Source organism: Schistocerca serialis, chromosome 5, assembly GCF_023864345.2.
Source record: "Schistocerca serialis cubense isolate TAMUIC-IGC-003099 chromosome 5, iqSchSeri2.2, whole genome shotgun sequence".
In the NCBI taxonomy this organism is placed as follows: domain Eukaryota; kingdom Metazoa; phylum Arthropoda; class Insecta; order Orthoptera; family Acrididae; genus Schistocerca; species Schistocerca serialis.
Window position 1 is genome coordinate 366,828,887 of NC_064642.1, and position 20,645 is coordinate 366,849,531.

Here is a 20,645-nt window from a genome sequence, read left to right on the forward strand (position 1 = left end):
ATCCACCTTTGCCAGTGGCAACAGCGTCGTCGTATGGAAGCAATGAGGGCTTGGTAGATTATTAGAGTAAGTTGGCACCACATCTGCAAATGTAAGTCACCTAGTGCCCATAAATTCTGGGGAGGAGGGACAACAAGCTCTGATATCATGTTCTATCACATCCCAGATGCATTCAATCACGTTCAGATCTGCTGAATGGAGGGCCAGCACATCAATTGGAACTTGACACTGTGTTTCTCGAACCACTCCACGACACTCCTGGCACTGGTCCTGGCCCTGGCCCTGAGACACGGCACATTATCTTGTCGAAAAATGCCACTGCCATCAGGAAACATGATCGTCTTGAAGAGGTCACGTGGTTTGCAACCAGTGTAAATTACTCCTTGGCCATCATGGTGCCTTATACGAGCAACACTGGACTGCATTGCCAGCTTGTCTCCGACCCACAGTACACATGTCAAGTTGGTGTTCCCCTGGAAGATATCAGATTCACACCTTCCCATCAGCATGATGAAGAAGGTATCTGAATTCATCAAAACATGCAACACTCTACCACTGCACCTACATCCAGTGTCGATGTTCACGTGCCAATTTCAGTCATAGGTGCCAACGTCATGGTGTCAACATTGGCACATGCATGTGTCGTCAGCTGTGGAGGTCCATCATTAGGTGTGTTCAGTGCACTGTGTGATCGCACGCACGCACGCACACACACACACACACACACACACACACACACACACACACACACACACACACACACACACTTGTAGTCTGCCCAGCATTAAAGTCTGATGTTAGCTCTGCCACAGTCCATCGCCTGTAATGTTTTAGCACTCTGCCCAACATACAACATCCAGTAATCTGTAATCCAACCCCATGACATACGAACATGGTTTCACCTTGGTTTTGCCATGTGTTGAAGACACTCGTCACAGCACTCCTCGAACACTCGACAAGTCATGCAGTTTTCGAAAATGTTGTGCCCAGGCTCCAGGCCATCACAATCTGCCCTCAGTAGACTCATATAGATTCTGCGCATCCGCCATTCTACAGACGGACAGCATGCTCACTAATACTACGTGCCCCATGCGCATGTCTGACTAGCAGTCATTCCTCGCCAACTGATGCCACTATCACCTGGACAGGTTTATGTCGACAGTAGGTCAGTGGTGATAATGTTCTGGCTTATCAGCATCTTAGACAGTGTATGAACTTGTCATTATGTACATACGAGTAACATGCTCCAACAACAACTGTCGACTTACTTCTTGCCCTGTCCTATTGAACTGCTATTTCCTCAGAAAGACTTTCCTGCTTCATTCCTCAGTAGCCAATTTCCTTCAGATCTTAATTCTTTTACTGAATAAAGGAATTCTTATTTATGAATGCTAGCATTAATAGCCTTTTTGCATGTGCTTCTATCTGTTGCTGCCAATGTTACTGGTGTTGACAATGCTGATGCTAATGCTTATTGATAAGTGGAAGTCTTTGTTTAACTGATTGTGAAAAAGCTTTTGGTTTTTCCCACAGCGAAGTGCCCAATGAGAACAGATGATCATAGTGTAACAGGAGTTGACAACTTCGTCTAAAACAATGCTGGGTTTCTTATAGGTGCTGTACTAATTTGGTTTAATAGACGTTAACATAAATAATATCATCAATTAATAACTGGTGTGGTTTTTAATGACTATCCTCAATTCTGAAAAAAAAGCTACACCATTTACTGTACTGCAGTAACAATCAATATGACCATCCTGTGTTCCGCACTGAAAATTCACCTGATGATATATTATACCAATTCTTAAATGTGTCTTAATGCTTTTAACAGAAAATACAAAGTGAAAATATTAATTTCCTATGACCTGTGTCTTTAGGTTCCTTGTAATTTACTAGACAGCCATTGTCATATCTCTACATGCCAGCTATGAATTAATGGCTGAAATAAAATTGAATTATTCCTAGGTTCAACAAGCCTATGGTCTCTTTTAGAAGGGTGATAGTATAGTATTGCATCATGGGTGCCATGTGAGTTGTTCAATAGTGTCATCAAGTGAATAGAAAAAATCAACAATAATCCATAAAAATCCCAAAGTACATAAAGTGTAATGATACTATTCCATGGTCTACAAGCAGTGTTATTTCCAACTGCTTTCTAGCACCTCCAAACTCTTCTCCTTTCCTATTTCCCTCAGCTTCTTTTCTCCACATACATGGTTATTACAAAAGATTGAAGCGATTTCACAGCTCTACAATAACTTTATTATTTGAGATATTTTCACAATGCTTTGCACACACATACAAAAACTCAAAAAGTTTTTTTTGGCATTCACAAATGTTCGATATGTGCCCCTTTAGTGATTCGGCAGACATCAAGCCGATAATCAAGTTCCTCCCACACTCGGCGCAGCATGTCCCCATCAATGAGTTCGAAAGCATCGTTGATGCGAGCTCGCAGTTCTGGTATGTTTCTTGGTAGAGGAGGTTTAAACACTGAATCTTTCACATAACCCCACAGAAATAAATCGCATGGGGTTAAGTCGGGAGAGCGTGGGGGCCATGACATGAATTGCTGATCATGATCTCCACCATGACCGATCCATCGGTTTTCCAATCTCCTGTTTAAGAAATGCCGAACATCATGATGGAAGTGCGGTGGAGCACCATCCTGTTGAAAGATGAAGTTGGCGCTGTCGGTCTCCAGCTGTGGCATGGGCCAATTTTCCAGCATGTCCAGATACACGTGTCCTGTAACGTTTCTTTCGCAGAAGAAAAAGGGGCCGTAAACTTTAAACCGTGAGATTGCACAAAACACGTTAACTTTTGGTGAATTGCGAATTTGCTACAGGAATGCATGAGGATTCTCTACCATCCAGATTCGCACATTGTGTCTGTTCACTTCATCATTAAGAAAAAATGTTGCTTCATCACTTAAAACAAGTTTCGCACTGAACGCATCCTCTTCCATGAGGTGTTGCAACTGCGCCGAAAATTCAAAGCGTTTGACTTTGTCATCGGGTGTCAGGGCTTGTAGCAATTGTAAATGGTGAGGCTTCTGCTTTAGCCTTTTCCGTAAGATTTTCCAAACTGTCGGCTGTGGTACGTTTAGCTCCCTGCTTGCTTTATTCGTCGACTTCCGCGGGCTACGCGTGAAACTTGCCCGCACGCGTTCAACCGTTTCTTCGCTCACTGCACGCCGACCCGTTGATTTCCCCTTACAGAGGCATCCAGAAGCTTTAAACTGCGCATACCATCGCCGAATGGAGTTAGCAGTTGGCGGATCTGAACTTCGTCCTGAAGTGTTGTTGCACTGTTATGACTGATGTGAGTGCATTTCAAGCACGACATACGCTTTCTCGGCTCCTGTCGCCATTTTGTCTCACTGCGCTCTCGAGCGTTCTGGCGGCAGAAACCTGAAGTGCGGCTTCAGCCGAACAAAACTTTATGAGTTTTTCTACGTATCTGTAGTGTGTCGTGACCATATGTCAATGAATGGATCTACAGTGAATTTATGAAATCGCTTCAATCATTTGTAATAGTCCTGTACTTAATTTTGTTGCCTCCTTTGTGCCCTACATTATGCTTGTGTATACTTAAGTTACATAACCCAAATTCATGTCATTCTCAGTCTACATGTGCCACTTCCATAATAATTAGGTCTCACATTATTCTATGTAAAGAGAGCACTTATACACTGAGGTGGCAATTCATGGGATAGTGAAATGCACATATACAGATGGCAGTACTAACGCATATATGAAGTATAAAAGGTCAGTGCATTGCTGGATCTGTCATTGGTACTCAAGTGATTCATGCGAAGAGATTTCCAATGAGTGGAATTAATAGACTTTGAATGCGAAGTGATAGTTGGAGTTAGTTATTGCATTTCAGGTGTCATTAAGGAATTCAATGTTCCGAGATCTGTAGTGTCAAGAGCGTGCTGAGAATACCATTGCATGCATTACCTCTAATCACAGAAAATGAAGGGTCAGCCTTCACTTAGTGACAGAGTAACAGTGTTTGCATAGAGTTTTCAGTGCTAACAGCCAAGCAACACTGCACGAAATAACCACAGAAATCAATGTGGGACATATGTCAATCATCTCTGTTAGGACAGAGCAGCAAAATTTGGCGTTAATGGACTATGGCAGCAGATGACCAATGTGAGTGGCTCTGCTAACAGCACATTCTCTGCAGTGCATCATCTGGCCTCATGACCATACCAGTTGGACCCCTGATGACTGAAAAACTGTGGGCTGGTCATGTGAATCTTCAATTTCAGTTGGTAAAAGCTGATGGTAGGATTCAAGTGTGGCACAGACCCCATGAAGCCACAGACCCAAATTGTCAACAAAGCACTGTGCAAGCTTTCGGTGGCTCCATAATGGTGTGGGCTGCGTTTACATGGAATGGACTGTGTCCTCTGATCCAACCGAATTGATCATTGGCTGGAAATGACTTTGTTCAGCTACTTGGAGACCATTTGTAGCCATTCATTCATGGACTTCACAATCCCTAACAAAAATGAAATTTTTATGGATGACAATGTGCCATGCCAGAACAATGTGGACAATATGAGCAAATTATTTGGTAACCCATGTTGCCAGACATGAAACCCATCCAACATTTATAGGACATAATCTAGAGATCAATGCATGCACAAAATGCTGCACCAGCAATACTTTCGCAATTACAGATGGCTATAGAAGCAGCATGGCACAATATTTCTGAAGGGGACTTCCAATGACTAGTTGAGTTGCTGTGCATTTGTCATTTCTAAATGTACTTTTATAACATTTGGTGACCTTAATCCACATTTTTGAAACACTTGCGATAAGTTCTGTACTTCATTTGTATTCAATGAGCAAATGTGTGATAGTAAAATGAACTAAGGAAACCTACACTTTTATTCTACCAATATTAGTAAAAATTTCGAACATCATGATTAATCTGTGGGAATGTGAACATACATTCCTTGTTGAAACTTTGGCCTTTAAAAATTTGAGTATTTCTGTATAAACAGATATTGCAGATCACTTGACATTCTACACTGTAAGGGGAAAAAATGCAAAACCCTCAACCCTGCGTTCAGTGGCAGCAGGTTATAATATGAGCGTACTGACAGGTTGTAGTGTAGTGATTCATTTCTAACAGTCATCAGTGATCATGTGGTGCTCAGGAGGCCTGTCTGTGCACCCTCTGTTCTGACTCTGCAGGCACTACCTTGCTGAGTTTAGAAGCCAACAGATTTTGCAACATTCATTTTAGGATACAACCGTGCCCCACTGACGAGTACATATTCTTGTTGAACAGCTTCAGTAACTAGAAGGGGGTCACAATGTGGGCCTGTGGGAATCAGGATGGATGTAATGACGAATTGCTGCACATGTTGGCTGCAAGGTATTATTGGTGTGTTGCTGTTTTCCAACAGTGGTATGTGGAACATTCCCAGAACTGTAGAATAGGTTGTGGACATCTACATAGTACAGACGCATGTCAAGATCAATGCATTGTGCAAGCAGGGATGAAATCCAGCCACATGCTGAACCTCCTGTGTCATCAGGGACCATTGGGAACAGTCTGCTTGGAGCAGGGTTAAAGATACGGATGCCTCTGGATAGGGTACCACTGACACCATGATACCGCCAAGTATGGCTAACCCGCTGTTGTGAAAGAGTTGCCTGGAGAGTGGAATGGCACTCTCTTGTTTTCAGTGATGAGAGTAGGTTCTGTGCGTATGCCAGTGATGGATGTACACGTGTATGGTGTAGACCTTGTGGGCTGCCTATTCCAGGGTACACTCAGCCACAATACACATACCACTCCACGATTAATGGTGTGGGGAGCCCTCAGTTACAACTATAAATCACATTTGGTGCTTCTGCAGGCTAAAGTAGCCAGTGCCCACTACACTGCACTGACTTTAAACCTGTGCTACTGCATTTCTTCAACAGAAACGGTGATGTGATTTTTCAGCAGACAATGCACATTCACATACGACTGCTGCAAAGCAACATGCTCTTCATGGTGTACAACTGTTCTGGCCAGGAAAATCACCAGACATCTCACCAATTTAACAAATGAATACATTTGGGACATGATAAAGCGTAAAATTATTTGTTTTCTAGAACCTGCATGAACCAATGCCAAACTGCAACAAACGGCACAAGATGGTTGGGACAATCTATTACAGGTAACCATTCAGCATCTTTATGATCATTTGCATTCGAGAAGAACATCTGTTTTGACACTATACGTATACTTAGGCGACTGTTTGGGCACCATTTACCGACATGTTTCATTTGGTCTGAATGTATTATCATATACTCCTATGACGATTGACTTTGTGTCACCTCACATGCCAATAAAATGACCTTGTCTTTGGAGGACTTTGCCAATCCCTTCCATTGACAGCAACAACAGACTTCTGCCAGTTGATGAAAAACATACATGCTTTGTGTTTATCTCTATCATCATCACAGAGTCCCCCTTGTTCCCTTTCTGTTAATAAATTCCAACAGATCTCCTACCATCATGTCATCTAGAAGTCCTATACCACATCTTCTAGATCTCATATAATCACATTTTCTATCTTATTTTTGTAACTTTCAGAAATTATATGTGCCATAATCTTTCTGGGATGTGAAATAATTCTGATGGTCCTGTAATCATCACACTTCTTCATCCGGGAAGTGTAGACAAAGCATTAAATCCACTGGCTATTAATTCTGTCAACAGTACCAGCAGCCACTTTTCAATTTTTTTAATGGCTTTTATCACTTCCTTCCATTACATTTCATGTCATTTACTGTCATCATTTATTGACTCTCTTACTTCTATTAACTTCCCATGTAGCTTATTCTTCTCGTTATGAAGATCAATGATGTATTTTACCCAGATTTTTAGAGCCATTTGCCTATCAGTAACTAACTGGCCTTGTAAATTTGTGACGCTATAACTACATGTTATTTTCTCTGGTACATCAGGTCATAAAAGCACTCCGTCTTCAGGCCACAAGTGGCCTACCGGGACCATCCGACCGCCGTGTCATCCTCGGTGGAGGATGCGGATAGGAGGGGCTTACTTTTCGTATTTCTGAAGTTTTATTATTTCTTCTGATACTTAATGTACGTACTGTCTCCTCACTCTGTCAGTTTTCCTTTTCAGTTCATTATTTGACCTCCTGTATTCCTTATATCCCTGTTCTTTAACTTCTTGCCACCTTCTGAAGCATTACTTGTATTACCTATGGTTGCTTGCTATCACATTTAACCTTTCCAGTATCATTGGCAAGTGTATCTAATAGAACTTTCTTCATTCTTCTACAAAAGATTTCTTCAGTACCCTCTAGTCTGCTTATTTCCTTAAACCTGGTTTCTAGCCTTTCCTACACTTCCTTGTATTTCTTGGTTTCCTTAAATGTTGTTGTGGCTTCTTTCCACCCAGTTTGTGGCTGCATTAATTCCTTATGCTGATATGATATTGTGGTTTGATATAATATCTATTCCTGCTTCACATACTGTATGCTATTCCTGATATTGTTGAATCACTATTTAATTAATCAGGTAGCTCCTACAAACACCAGGCATTTTTCCATGCATAGAGTTTTGTTTCTCTCTTTCTGAACCAAGTACTCATCATCACAGATCATTTTTTCTACATATACAGGGTGGTCCATTGATAGTGACCAGGCCAAATATCTCACAAAATAAGCATCAAACTAAAAAACTACAAAGAACGAAACTCGTCTAGCTTGATGCGGGAAACCAGATGGCGCTATGGTTGGCCCGCTAGATGGTGATGCCATAGGTCAATCGGATATCAACTGCGTTTTATTAAATAGGAACCCCCATTTTTTATTACATATTCATGTAGTACGTAAAGAAATGTAAATGTTTTAGTTGGACCACTTTTTTCGCTTTGTGATAGATGGCACTGTTATAGCCACAGACATGTAAGTACATGGTATCACGTAACATTCCGCCAGTGCGCACGGTATTTGCTTCATGATACATTACCTGTGATAAAATGGACCGTTTACCAATTGCAGAAAAGGTCGATATCATGTTGATGTATGGCTATTGTGATCAAAATGCCCAACGGGCGTGTGCTATGTATGCTGCTCGGTGTCCTGGACGACATCATCCAAGTGTCCAGACCATTCGCCGGATAGTTACATTATTTAAGGAAACAGGAAATGTTCAGTCATATGTGAAACGTCAACCACGACATGCAACAAATGATGATGCCCAAGTAGGTGTTTTAGCTGCTGTCGCGGCTAATCCGCACATTAGTAGCAGACAAATTGCGCAAGAATCAGGAATCTCAAAAACATCAGTGTTGAGAATGCTACATCAACATCGATTGCATCCGTACCGTATTTCTATGCACCAGAAATTGCATGGTGACAACTTTGAACGTCGTGTACAGTTCTGCCACTGGGCACGAGAAATTACGGGACAACGACAGATTTTTTGCACGCGTTCTATTTAGCGACGAAACGTCATTCACCAACAGCGGTAACATAAACCAGCATAATATGCACTATTGGGCAAAGGAAAACCCACGATGGCTGCGACAAGCGGTACATCAGTGACCTTCGGGATTAATGTATGGTGCAGGGTTAATGGGAGGAAGGAGAATTGGTCCCCTTTTTATCGATGGCAATCTAAATGGTGCAATGTATGCTGATTTCCTACGTAATGTTCTACCGATGTTATTACAAGACATTTCCTGCATGACAGAATGGTGATGTACTTCCAACATGATGGATGTCCGGCACATAGTTCGTGTGCGGTTGAAGCGGTACTGAATAGCATATTTACATGGCCCGCACGTTCACCGGATCTGACGTCCCTGGATTTCTTTCTGTGGGGAAAGTTGAAGCATATTTGCTATCATGATCCACCGACAATGCCTGAATACATGCGTCAGCGCATCGTCAACGCATGTGCGAACATTATGGAAGGCGAACTACTCGCTGTTGAGAGGAATGTCATTACACGTATTGCCAAATGCATTGAGGTTGGCGGACATCATTTTGAGCATTTATTGCATTAATTTGTTTTTACAGGTAATCACGCTGTAACATTCTCAGAAATGATAAGTTTACAAAGGTACATGTATGACATTGGAACAACCGAAATAAAATGTTCAAACATACCTATGTTCTGTATTTTAATTTAGAAAACGTACCTGTTACCAACTGTTCGTCTAAAACTGTGAGCCATATGTTTGTGACTATTACTGCGCCACCTAACACAAAGCAAAAAAAGTGGGTCAACTAAAATAATTCATAATTTTTTTACGCACTACGCAAATATGTAATAAAAAATGGGGGTTCCTATTTTAAAAAACGCAGTTGATATCCATTTAACCTATAGCAGCACCATCTAGCGGGCCAAGCATAGCGCCCTCTGGTTTCCCCCTTCAAGTTAGATAAGTTTCGTTCTTTGTAGTGTTTTCGTTTGACGCTTATTTCTTGGGATATTTGGCCCGGTCACAAACAATGGACTACCCTGTATCTATGAGAATTCTACCTTTTCAACTTCTTTTGCATAATCCAAGTGTACCATAATTTTCTTTACCATTCCTTCCCCTGCCCATAGTTGAAATGTCCCACCATCACTGTAGCGCTGACTGCACCTTCTGCTTGTTGGAAATGAATGTCACTTGTTTCTCCTTATATTGCCTCCATTACATGGTGTTTTTGATTTTCCTCACCATCATGACAACTACTCTTTCAGCTGTCGGATATCCTGAGTAGTAAAACACTGAGTACTTTCCTGCTGTCATTTCTCCCTGTTCTTATCTAATATATTTCACTCAGACTAATTACAATTGGATCATATTTTCACATAACCACTTTTAACATTTCTAATTATCCTGCTTGTTACAAATAGCCTTACATTCACGTCCATGTGTTAAAATTAAAATTACATTTTTATTCTTTCTGGTGAACCTGTCAGAACTTTGGAGATGGGAACTTGCCCTTCAGTATATCCTCTCTTCTCGTTACCCACCAGGCCTCAACCTCCGCTAATTTCAAGTTGCCGCCACTCATACCTCACCTGTCACTCAACAACATCTTTGCCTCTGTACTTCCGCCTCGACTGACATCTCTGCCCAAACTCTTTGCCTTCACAAATGTCTGCTTGTGTCTGTGTATGTGCGGATGGATATGTGTGTGTGTGTGTGTGTGTGTGTGTGTGTATACCTGTCCTTTTTTCCCCCTAAGGTAAGTCTTTCTGCTCCCAGGATTGGATTGACTCCTTACCCTCTCCCTTAAAACCCACATCATTTCGTCTTTCCCTCTTTCCTGATGAAGCAATCGGTTGCGAAAGCTTGATTTTTTGTGTGTATGTTTGTGTGTCTATCGACGTGCCAGCGCTTTCGTTTGGTAAGTCACATCTTTGTGTATAATAGAGGGAAACATTCCACGTGGGAAAAATTTATCAAAAAACAAAGATGATGTGACTTACCATACGAAAGTGCTGGCAGGTCGAAAGACACAAACAAACACAAACATACACACAAAATTCAAGCTGTCACAACAAACTGTTGCCTCATCAGGAAAGAGGGAAGGAGAGGGAAAGACGAAAGGATGTCGGTTTTAAGGGAGAGGGTAAGGAGTCATTCCAATCCCGGGAGCGGAAAGACTTACCTTAGGGGGAAAAAAGGACGGGTATACACTGGCGCGCGCGCGTGCCCCCCCCCCCCCCCCCCCCCCCACACACACACACACACACACACACACACACATCCATCCACACATATACAGACACAAGCAGACATATTTAAAGACAAAGAGTTTGGGCAGAGATGTCAGTCGAGGCGGAAGTGCAGAGGCAAAGATGATGATGGATGACAGGTGAGGTATGAGTGGCGGCAACTTGAAATTAGCGGAGATTGAGGCCTGGTGGGTAATGGGAAGAGAGGATATATTGAAGAGCAAGTTCCCATCTCCGGAGTTCGGATAGGTTGGTGTTGGTGGGAAGTATCCAGATAACCCGGACCGTGTAACACTGTGCCAAGATGTGTTGGCCGTGCACCAAGGCATGTTTAGCCACAGGGTGATCCTCATTACCAACAAACACCATCTGCCTGTGTCCATTCATGCGAATGGACAGTTTGTTGCTGGTCATTCCCACATAGAATGCATCACAGTGTAGGCACGTCAGTTGGTAAATCACGTGGGTGCTTTCACACGTGGCTCTGCCTTTGATCGTGTCCTTTTTTCCTTCCCACTCCACCAAGAGTGTCTTTCCGCCGTCCACCTAACCTTCGTAACCTGTTAGTTCATCCCTATGAAATCCCCAAACCACCTTCCCTACCCTCTGGCTCCTATCCTTGTAACCGCCCCCGGTGTAGAACCTGTCCCATGCACCCTCCCACCACCACCTACTCCAGTCCTGTAACCTGGAAGGTGTACACGATCAAAGGCAGAGCCATGTGTGAAAGCACCCATGTGATTTACCAACTGACGTGCCTACACTGTGATGCATTCTATGTGGGAATGACCAGCAACAAACTGTCCATTCGCATGAATGGACACAGGCAGACAGTGTTTGTTGGTAATGAGGATCACCCTGTGGCTAAACATGCCTCGGTGCACGGCCAGCACATCTTGGCACAGTGTTACACCGTCCGGGTTATCTGGATACTTCCCATCAACACCAACCTATACGAACTCCGGAGATGGGAACTTGCCCTTCAATATATCCTCTCTTCCCGTTACCCACCAGGCCTCAATCTCCGCTAATTTCAAGTTGCCGCCACTCATACCTCACCTGTCATTCAACAACATCTTTGCCTCTGCACTTCCGCCTTGACTGACATCTCTGCCCAAACTCTTTGTGTGTGTGTGTGTGTGTGTGTGTGTGTGTGTGTGTGTGTGTGTGTGTGTGGGCGCGCGCGCGAGTGTATACCCGTCCTTTTTTCCCCCCTAAGGTAAGTCTTTCCGCTCCCGGGATTGGAATGACTCCTTACCCTCTCCCTTAAAACCGACATCCTTTCGTCTTTCCCTCTCCTTCCCTCTTTCCTGATGAGGCAACAGTTTGTTGCGAAAGCTTGAATTTTGTGTGTATGTTTGTGTGTCTTTCGACCTGCCAGCGCTTTCGACATTCCACGCGGGAAAAATATATTTAAAAACAAAGATGATGTGACTTACCATACGAAAGCGCTGGCAGGTCGATAAAAACACAAATAGACACATACATACACACAAAATTCTAACTTTCGCAACCAATGGTTGCTTCGTCAGGAAAGAGGGAAGGAGATGGAAAGACGAAAGGATGTGGGTTTTAAGGGAGAGGGTAAGGAGTCATTCCAATCCCGGGAGCGGAAAGACTTACCTTAGGGGGGAAAAAAGGACAGGTATACACTCGCACACACACACATATCCATTCGCACATACACAGGCACAAGCAGACATTTGTAAAGGCCTTTACAAATGTCTGCTTGTGTCTGTGTATGTGCGGATGTGTGTGTGTGTGTGTGTGTGTGTGTGTGTGTGTGTGTGTGGGCGCGCGCGCGAGCGCGAGAGTGTATACCTGTCCTTTTTCCCCCTAAGGTAAGTCTTTCCGCTCCCGGGATTGGAATGATTATATACTTACTTATCGCGAATGGACCCAGAAGGATCACGCAAAGCTTTCTGACGTCGTTTCTTCCATACTTCTTTCATTCGTTCTCCATGTTTTCTTTTTCTTTCTTCTGTCCATTTTGTTCCTGGTCTCTTTAGTGCTTCCTTCTCCGACAATACAATCCACTTTTCCACCTTATTTCTAAAAGTTTTTCTATCTTTGACATCTTTAAGTTCAATATTTGCTTTTTGTAAATCTAATTTTGCTTGGCTAATCCATGGTGTTGTTGATTTGACTTTTTCTATGTAAGTGAGAATTCTGTTGGTGAGTCGTGTGGGGGGAAGTCTAGTGACATGTCCATAAAATTTTAATCTTCGCCTTCTTATGTCTGCTGCCAGGTTTGATATAGTTTCTGTGGTTCTTCTTGATTGTATCCGGTATCCTCCTCCTGTTAATTTTGGACCTAAAATCTTTCTCATAATTTTGCGTTCTTCTTTTAGTATTTTTTCTAAATCACATTTTGTGTGGAGTGTGAGCATTTCACTAGCATATAGTGCTGCTGGCTTAATTACTGCGCAGTAGTGTCTGATTTTTGTGTTCGAGGAGATGCATTTTTTATTGTATATTTCATGTGTCATACCATATGCTCTCTTCATTTTCTGTTGTCTGATCTTCTGTGCAACTTTCTCTCCTCCGGTTGGCTCCAAAATTTCACCTAGGTATTTAAAATGTTTTACTCTATTTATTTTTCCATATTTTGTGTTCAAACTGTGTATATGGAATTTCGTACAGAAAAATTCTGTCTTTTGAAACGAAATTTGTAAACCTACTTTATCCGCGCATTCCTTAAGGATCTCTATTTGTTTGGTGGCGATTTCTTCATCATCTGCAAGTATGGCCAAGTCGTCCACGAATGCTAAACAAGATATCTCCACGTTGTCTTTGGTTCTACCAAGATGGATTGGTTTCCAGTAGGATTGATTTTTTAATTCTTTTTCCCATTCCTTAATGACTTTATCCAGGACTATATTAAACAGAAGTGGAGATAGCCCGTCACCTTGACGTACTCCAGTTTTTATGAGAAAAGGCTCAGAGATTTCTCCCCTGAATTTAACTTTAGATACAGTGTCTGTCAGTGATTCTTTGATAAGCCTTAGTGTTTTGGAGTCAAGTCCAAGTTCCTCTAAAATGTTAAACAAAGATTGCCGGTCAAATGAGTCATAGGCTTTCTTAAAATCTACAAATGTACAAATTATGGGGGCATTTCTAATTGCTTTGTGTTTTAATATTGTCTTTAAATTAAATATTTGTTCTATGCATGAGCGACCGGGGCGGAAGCCTGCTTGATAATCACCAATTTGGCGTTCCAGCTGCTCTTGTGTTCTTTTCAGCAGGCATGTTGAGAGAATTTTGTAGGTGACTTGTAAAAGTGAGATTCCCCTGTAGTTATTGACATTTGTTCTGTCTCCTTTTTTATGTAACGGGTGAATAAGGGCACATTTCCAATCCTCTGGTAATTTTTCTGTTTCCCATATTTTTGTTATTATTTTTGTGAGCTCTTGCAACGTCTTTGGTCCTAGGTTTTTTAATAGCTCTGCAACAATGCCATCTTCGCCAGATGTTCTATTATTTTTTAAGTTTTTAATGTGACATTTGATTTCTTCCTGTGTTGGTGGTAATGAATCCGGTTGAGCGTTGGCACTGATTTCTTTGGGAAACCTTAAACTAGGTTCTGGGCAATTTAGTAGGTTAGAAAAATATTGAGCCAATACTTGACAGTTTTCCTGGTTTGTTAGGGCTAATTTACCATCTGGTTTTCTGAAACATAAATTTTGAGGGATATATCCTCGTATTTTATCTGCGAAAGTTCTGTAGAAGTCTCTTGTATTATAGTTTTGGAAATTTTCTTCTATGGCATCCAGTTGTGCCTTTGTGTACTTCCTTTTTGCTTGCCTAATAGATTTTGAAACCTGTTTTCTAACCTCGTTAAATAAATGTAGACTTTCTTGTGATTTTTTACTGTTATATTCTTGAAATGCCTTTTTTCTCCTTTCCAATGCATTTTCACAGTCTGAATCCCACCAAGGGTGTTTGAATATCTTTTTCAAGGGAATAGTTTCCTTAGCTATTTGCGTGATTTTAGAATGAAATTCTTCCCATGTGTTTGCCTTTTCCTTCTCCCATTCTTCTTTTACTTTAGATTCTTTAATCTTCTTGGTGTCATATTTCTGTATTTCTGTTTTCTTCTGATGACTTCTTCGTGCTGTAAACTTGATTTTAATTCTAGTTAGGTAATGGTCTGAATCAATGTTTGCTCCTCTGCGTACTTGGACGTCGTAAATTTCTTTTTGTACTGGGTATGAAATCGCCACATGATCTATTTGAAACTCGCCAATTTGTTGTATAGGAGATCTCCATGTCTTTTGTTTTCTTGGACATTTTCTTAGAGATGTTGACATTATCTTCAGGTTGTTCTGCTTACATAGTTCGACGAGCCTTGTACCATTTTTATTGGTAAATTTATGTGCAGGATATTTGCCGACGGTTTTTTGGTGGATTTTCTCTCTACCAATTTGGGCATTAAAATCGCCGAGTAGAACTTTTGTATCATTTTTTGGAATCTTGGCCATTATATTCTCCAAATTTTCCCAGAACTTTTCTGTTTCTATGGGGTTTTTCTTGTTGTCTCCGTTTGTGGGAGCATGAACATTAACCATTGTGTATGTTTTGTTGGCACATTGTAAGCGCATCATCATTATCCTATTATTTACGGGAGTAACTTCCTTGATGGAGCTGAGCACGCTCTTGTGTATGATAAACGCCATCCCGAGATGGGGGGCTCCTCTTCCGATTCGTTTATCCGTCTTGCTCTTAAAGATGCGATAGTTGCCATAATCTGATGTTTCTTCATCTGTAAAACGTGTTTCCTGTAAAGCTAGTATTACTATCTTTTGCTTTTCAAGTTCTGTTGTAAGGTTTAGAAGTTTTCCTGGTTGGATTAATGTATTTATGTTAAAGGTTCCAATGTATGTAGGTGTTTTAAGTGGAAGTTTGCCAGAGAGCTCCGACTTTCTCTGATGTAATCGTGTAAGTCCAGGTTCCCCAGAATCCGAATTCCTGGTTGCCATCTGTTGATGGGTGGATTGGTTACCACCTGGGGTAATGTTGTGATTACTTGCACGAGTCATACTTGCTTGTAATCAAGTTGGTCCAGTGTTTCCACTGGGCGTTTAGAACCAGGGATTGTTAGTTCCTGGCGCATTATGACCAGCCGCACATTGTGTGAACAGATGCTGACCAGGATGCCGATGGTTCCCACTTCAGACGCGTCCTGGATTTGGGTGTTGACAGTGCTTATTGTAATGGCGGCACTTACTCGCCATGACACAGCAACGTCTTCGGGTTCTGTGGTTTTTGAATGAGTGTGACCCTTGCCAAAAGTCACCCTCCCACACCCTCGTGATGCTGCCGCCTCGGTCCGGGACTGCTTATTTGGGTTTCCCCTTATTCGCAGCTGTCCACCATATCTGATGGATCGTTCGCTATCCGCCACCTGCGACCCGCCCTGTACCTGAGGCTCGGTATGTGTGTGTGTCTATATATATATATATATATATATATATATATATATATATATATATATATATATATATATGGTTATAATAGTGGGAAACATTCCACGTAGATATATATATATATATAATTTTTTTTTTTTTTAAAGCGAGAAAGTGCTGGTAGAGAGACACAATAAAAAAACACACACACACACACAGAAATTTCAAGCTTTCGCAACCCATGGTTGCTTCATCAGGAAAGAGAGGGAAAGACAAAAGGATGTGGGTTTTAAGGGAGAGGGTAAGGAGTCATTCCAATCCCAGGAGTGGAAAGACTTACCTTAGGGGGAAAAAGGGACAGGTTATATATACGAAAGTGCTGGCAGGTCGATAGACACACAAACATACACACAAAATTCAAGCTTACGCAACAAATGGTTGCTTCATCAGGAAAGAGGGAAGGAGAGGGAAAGACGAAAGGATGTGGGTTTTAAGGGAGAGGGTAAGGAGTCATTCCAATCCCGCGTGCGGAAAGACTTACCTTAGGGGGGAAAAAAGGACAGGTATACACTCGTGCACACACCCATATCCAACCGCACATACACAGACACAAGCAGACATTTGTAAAGGAAACATTCCACATGGGGAAAATATATCTAAAAACAAAGATGATGTAACTTACCAAATGAAAGCGTTGGTACGTTGATAGAGACAATAACAAACACAAACATAAACATACACACACAAATTTCAAGCTTTCGCAACCCATGGTTGCTTCTTCAGGAAAGAGGGAAGGAGAGGGAAAGATGAAAGGATGTGGGTTTTAAGGGAGAGGGTAAGGAGTCATTCCAAGGTAAGTCTTTCCGCTCCCAGGATTAACTGACTGATTCAATTTATGTGAATTTTATCTCATCGGGATACATATTATTTCTCCTGCATCTCATCTCAAAAGACACCTATCTTATCCTGGTAACACCACTGACATAACATGTTAGTCTCCATTATTTCTTGCACTTTCCAGTCACTTGAAATGTATGCCTTCTTGTCTCCTCATGCCTATTAACTTCTAGAGTTTGAAACAAACATTAATTTCACTTTATACATAACAAGTTCCTCTATTTCCCTGTTTCCTTATAATGTCTTCCAGTTGTGTGGGAAAATAAACAAGTTCCTCTATTTCCCTGTTTCCTTATAATGTCTTCCAGTTGTGTGGGAAAATAAACAATCTCAAATGCTCCGAAAATTCTGAAAGACAGAAGGGCACAAAAAAGGTATAAATTATTCAGGAACTTACCTCAAGTGCTTGATTGGTATGGTTGATTTATAGTGTGAAGATGGTTGATGCATTTCACCAGAATGTAAAAAATTTAGCCTCAAGTTCATTTCATCTCTTAGTATCCTCATTGCATTGTTCATATCATCTTTGTCCTCAAATGTAAAGGCTAGTAAGTCCCTGTTTGAAATGACAGCTTCCACATACTTCGCATAACTTGGATCTTTCAAATTGGTCTGGAAAAAAAAGGGATTATATGATTAACAAAGAGGTAAAATAGCATACAAGAACACCCTGAAAAATTCAAAAAATAAACCCTATAGTGTAACTTATCACTCCAGTTGAGTGACGCGTTACCCAACATCCACCTAGCCAATGAATGATGTTCACAATAGTTGGATCTGTTTATTAGTTAAGCAGTTTGGAATCAAAAGCTGTTTGGAGGTTTTTATCACTGATTTTCCATGTGAATGGATATGGATGTACACCTTATCTCTTCAATGTGAGACAGCAATTACAGTGTTACCACAAGCTGCAGTACCCGCTGGGCATGGCACTTGTTCTGTGCTTTGAAGTGCCAGGTAGAAGAAGCAGGGTACACCACACAGGAAAGAGCATGTGTGCTTTGCCCATGTTGATGGCTTCACAGCAAACAAAAGATGCATAAAGGAATGTGTGGAAAACTGATTATTCTGTTGTATTTCAATCTGTCACCTTTGCATTTACGTTAAGACTGAGATTAAAGTAATTATTGTAATGTTCCTAGAGTAAGTACTGTTCATCACAAAGAAAGCTGTATACATATTACAAGACTGTATGTCACAGTGACTGGACAAGTATCGTATTTATTTATGCAATGCATATTATGATAATTTCTATACTTCCAGGACCTATTGCATAATCTGAAGAATTAGTCCCAAGCATTTTAGTATCTACAGTCATGGAGAAATAAAAATATGAACTGAATAATATCAAATAATTAAAGCTCAACAACAAAATACTTATCAACATCAGTGAACGTTACATTCTTGTGCCCTAATGAAAGCATACCAAATAATTATTGCTGGAAGTTAATTAAATTGATTAATAAAAGTAATAATAAACAGAAAACAGAATTATTAAAGATGATTTGCATTTTTTAACTGAAGATTTACTGAAAATTATCACAGTTCTCATTGACAACTGAGTCCAAAGCTGAATATTATGATGAAGTGCACACTTACAAGCACAACAGCTAAAGAAATCTGAGAAGAAATAGTTTGTCAACGAACACTAATTAAATTAGTCAACAATATATACAATGCATGAGAATTTCATTAAGTCCACGAGTGGAATATCAATGGCTGAGGCTAAGGAGGGCTACTACGTCTGGTTAACAATTACAATCCAGCAACTAGTAAAATCAATGTCAGCTAATTACCTGCCAACGGCAGCGCAATTCACCAAGTACAGTGACATGGTTCATCATCATTGTCACAACACTGCAGGACACACACACACACACACACACACACACACACACACACACACACACACAAAGAAAACCACTGTCTCTGGGGTTTGCAAGTATAAGAGGGATAATTATTGGTGGTATATGATATCCTCCATCACACAACATACAGTGACTTGAGCAGTACATACGTAGATGTAGATATCTTCTCATACAGGCATACTCAGAATTTTCTACACAAATAATCGAGTAAGTGCTTCCATGATGTATGAAAACGTTATGAGTAATTATAGCATTAGAGCTGTGACAAAGAGAAAAATTTTATTTCAACTAAATTTAGCCCAAAATTTGTGGAAGTAAGAAGAAAATTAAACCACACTTAATGTCATTGTGAGATTTTCAGTTGCCCCAATGAGCTTCTTGAACTGATTATTTGAGATTTTATATATCAGGTTCCATAACTCACAAAACAAGCAAACTGCCAGCCATTTAAGGTGAAAGAAAGTAGTAATTCTGCATTGTCATTTAGAAGCTGCCAGATAATCAAAGACCTTCACCATCATGTACCAAAAAAATACTAGCAATCTTTTTCACACACACACACACACACACACACACACACACACACACACACACACACACACGTGAACAGCAGGAGCCTTTCAATAGTTACCATATGATAGCTTGTGCAATAAGAATATAGAAGAAGAAAGCAAAAGAACAGAACATAAAAACAGCAATGATGGTGATAACGTAGTAGTAGTAGTAGTAGTAGTGTAATAATATAAATGGTACTCAGTAGAAAAACTGCATAAATGTTCTGTCAAAACGAAGTAACACTATGATTATTGCATTTGGTATGGCTATATATATATATTGAAACCGGTACCTCTAAGACAATAGGGTCATAAACATTTCCAGAGAAACGATGTTTATTTTCACGTAGCCACATAGTTCCTCTGTAGACATCAGGATGCCTGTGCTGCAGCAGCGAGAGTCGTTGATTTGCTACATTTCTGAGTCTTTGCAACTCTGAGTCCTGTGCTGAAAAAGCAGTGTAACTTCAGTGGACACCTTAATGTTCCAAACGTAGCATACTCCTTAACCCTTTGACTACTCCAGGTGTGTTAATATGTGCCGATGTGCCGCTGCTACAGTCCCCTGGTGCTCTGAATGAGTTTATGCACACCTTTAATCCTTCAGTCAGGTGCTACAAACACACACAAGTGCACTCCCTTGCTGCCACCTTTGTGCTCCCAATGTGTTAACACAGCTAGCCACTCAGGTCTCTGTGTGCTTCAGACTCACTGACACGCAGAGCACTTAGTGGTCAGGTAGAACAGCCAAATAGCTGCATTTCTGCACTTAGCGCTCAGCAGCTTTCCATTTTCAGCCCATACGTGTTTGCTGCTGTGCTCCTATTGGTGTTGTTGTTTTCATCTCATTTTTGACCGAGAAAATGGTAGCCCATTATGGTTGTACAGAGGAAGATATCATGAAGGTGGTGACAATCAGCTACACCTAGTACTTGGTATCACAGGATAAAAGAAACTGGGAGTAGAGTATCAAACACCTCTCTATAAAGACCACTGCAATAGTGTTGCTGGAGGAACTAGATGGCAACTCAATATCATTACACGTAGCTAAAGTGCATTCTGTAAGTTGTAAATAAACAAAAGATTTCATGGAATACAAAATAACTGAACATTTAGTTACTAAGCAATTATATCTTATGGCATAACAACAAACAGGTTTCAATTAATGCTGAGTATCCCACACAGAATATC

At 41.0% G+C, this 20,645-nt stretch overlaps 1 protein-coding gene across 1 annotated transcript in view; it reads right to left on the reverse strand.

The window, feature by feature from the left end:
• LOC126481005 (structural maintenance of chromosomes protein 5) overlaps positions 1–20,645 on the reverse strand; it is a 173,221-nt gene that overhangs the window by 55,062 nt on the left and 97,514 nt on the right. Inside the window, exons 10-11 of the mRNA XM_050104459.1 lie at positions 19,748–19,902; positions 17,430–17,644 (exon numbers count right to left, since the gene is read on the reverse strand). Of these exons, the coding sequence (XP_049960416.1) occupies positions 17,430–17,644; positions 19,748–19,902 (370 nt within the window). The remainder of the gene's footprint in view (positions 1–17,429; positions 17,645–19,747; positions 19,903–20,645) is intronic.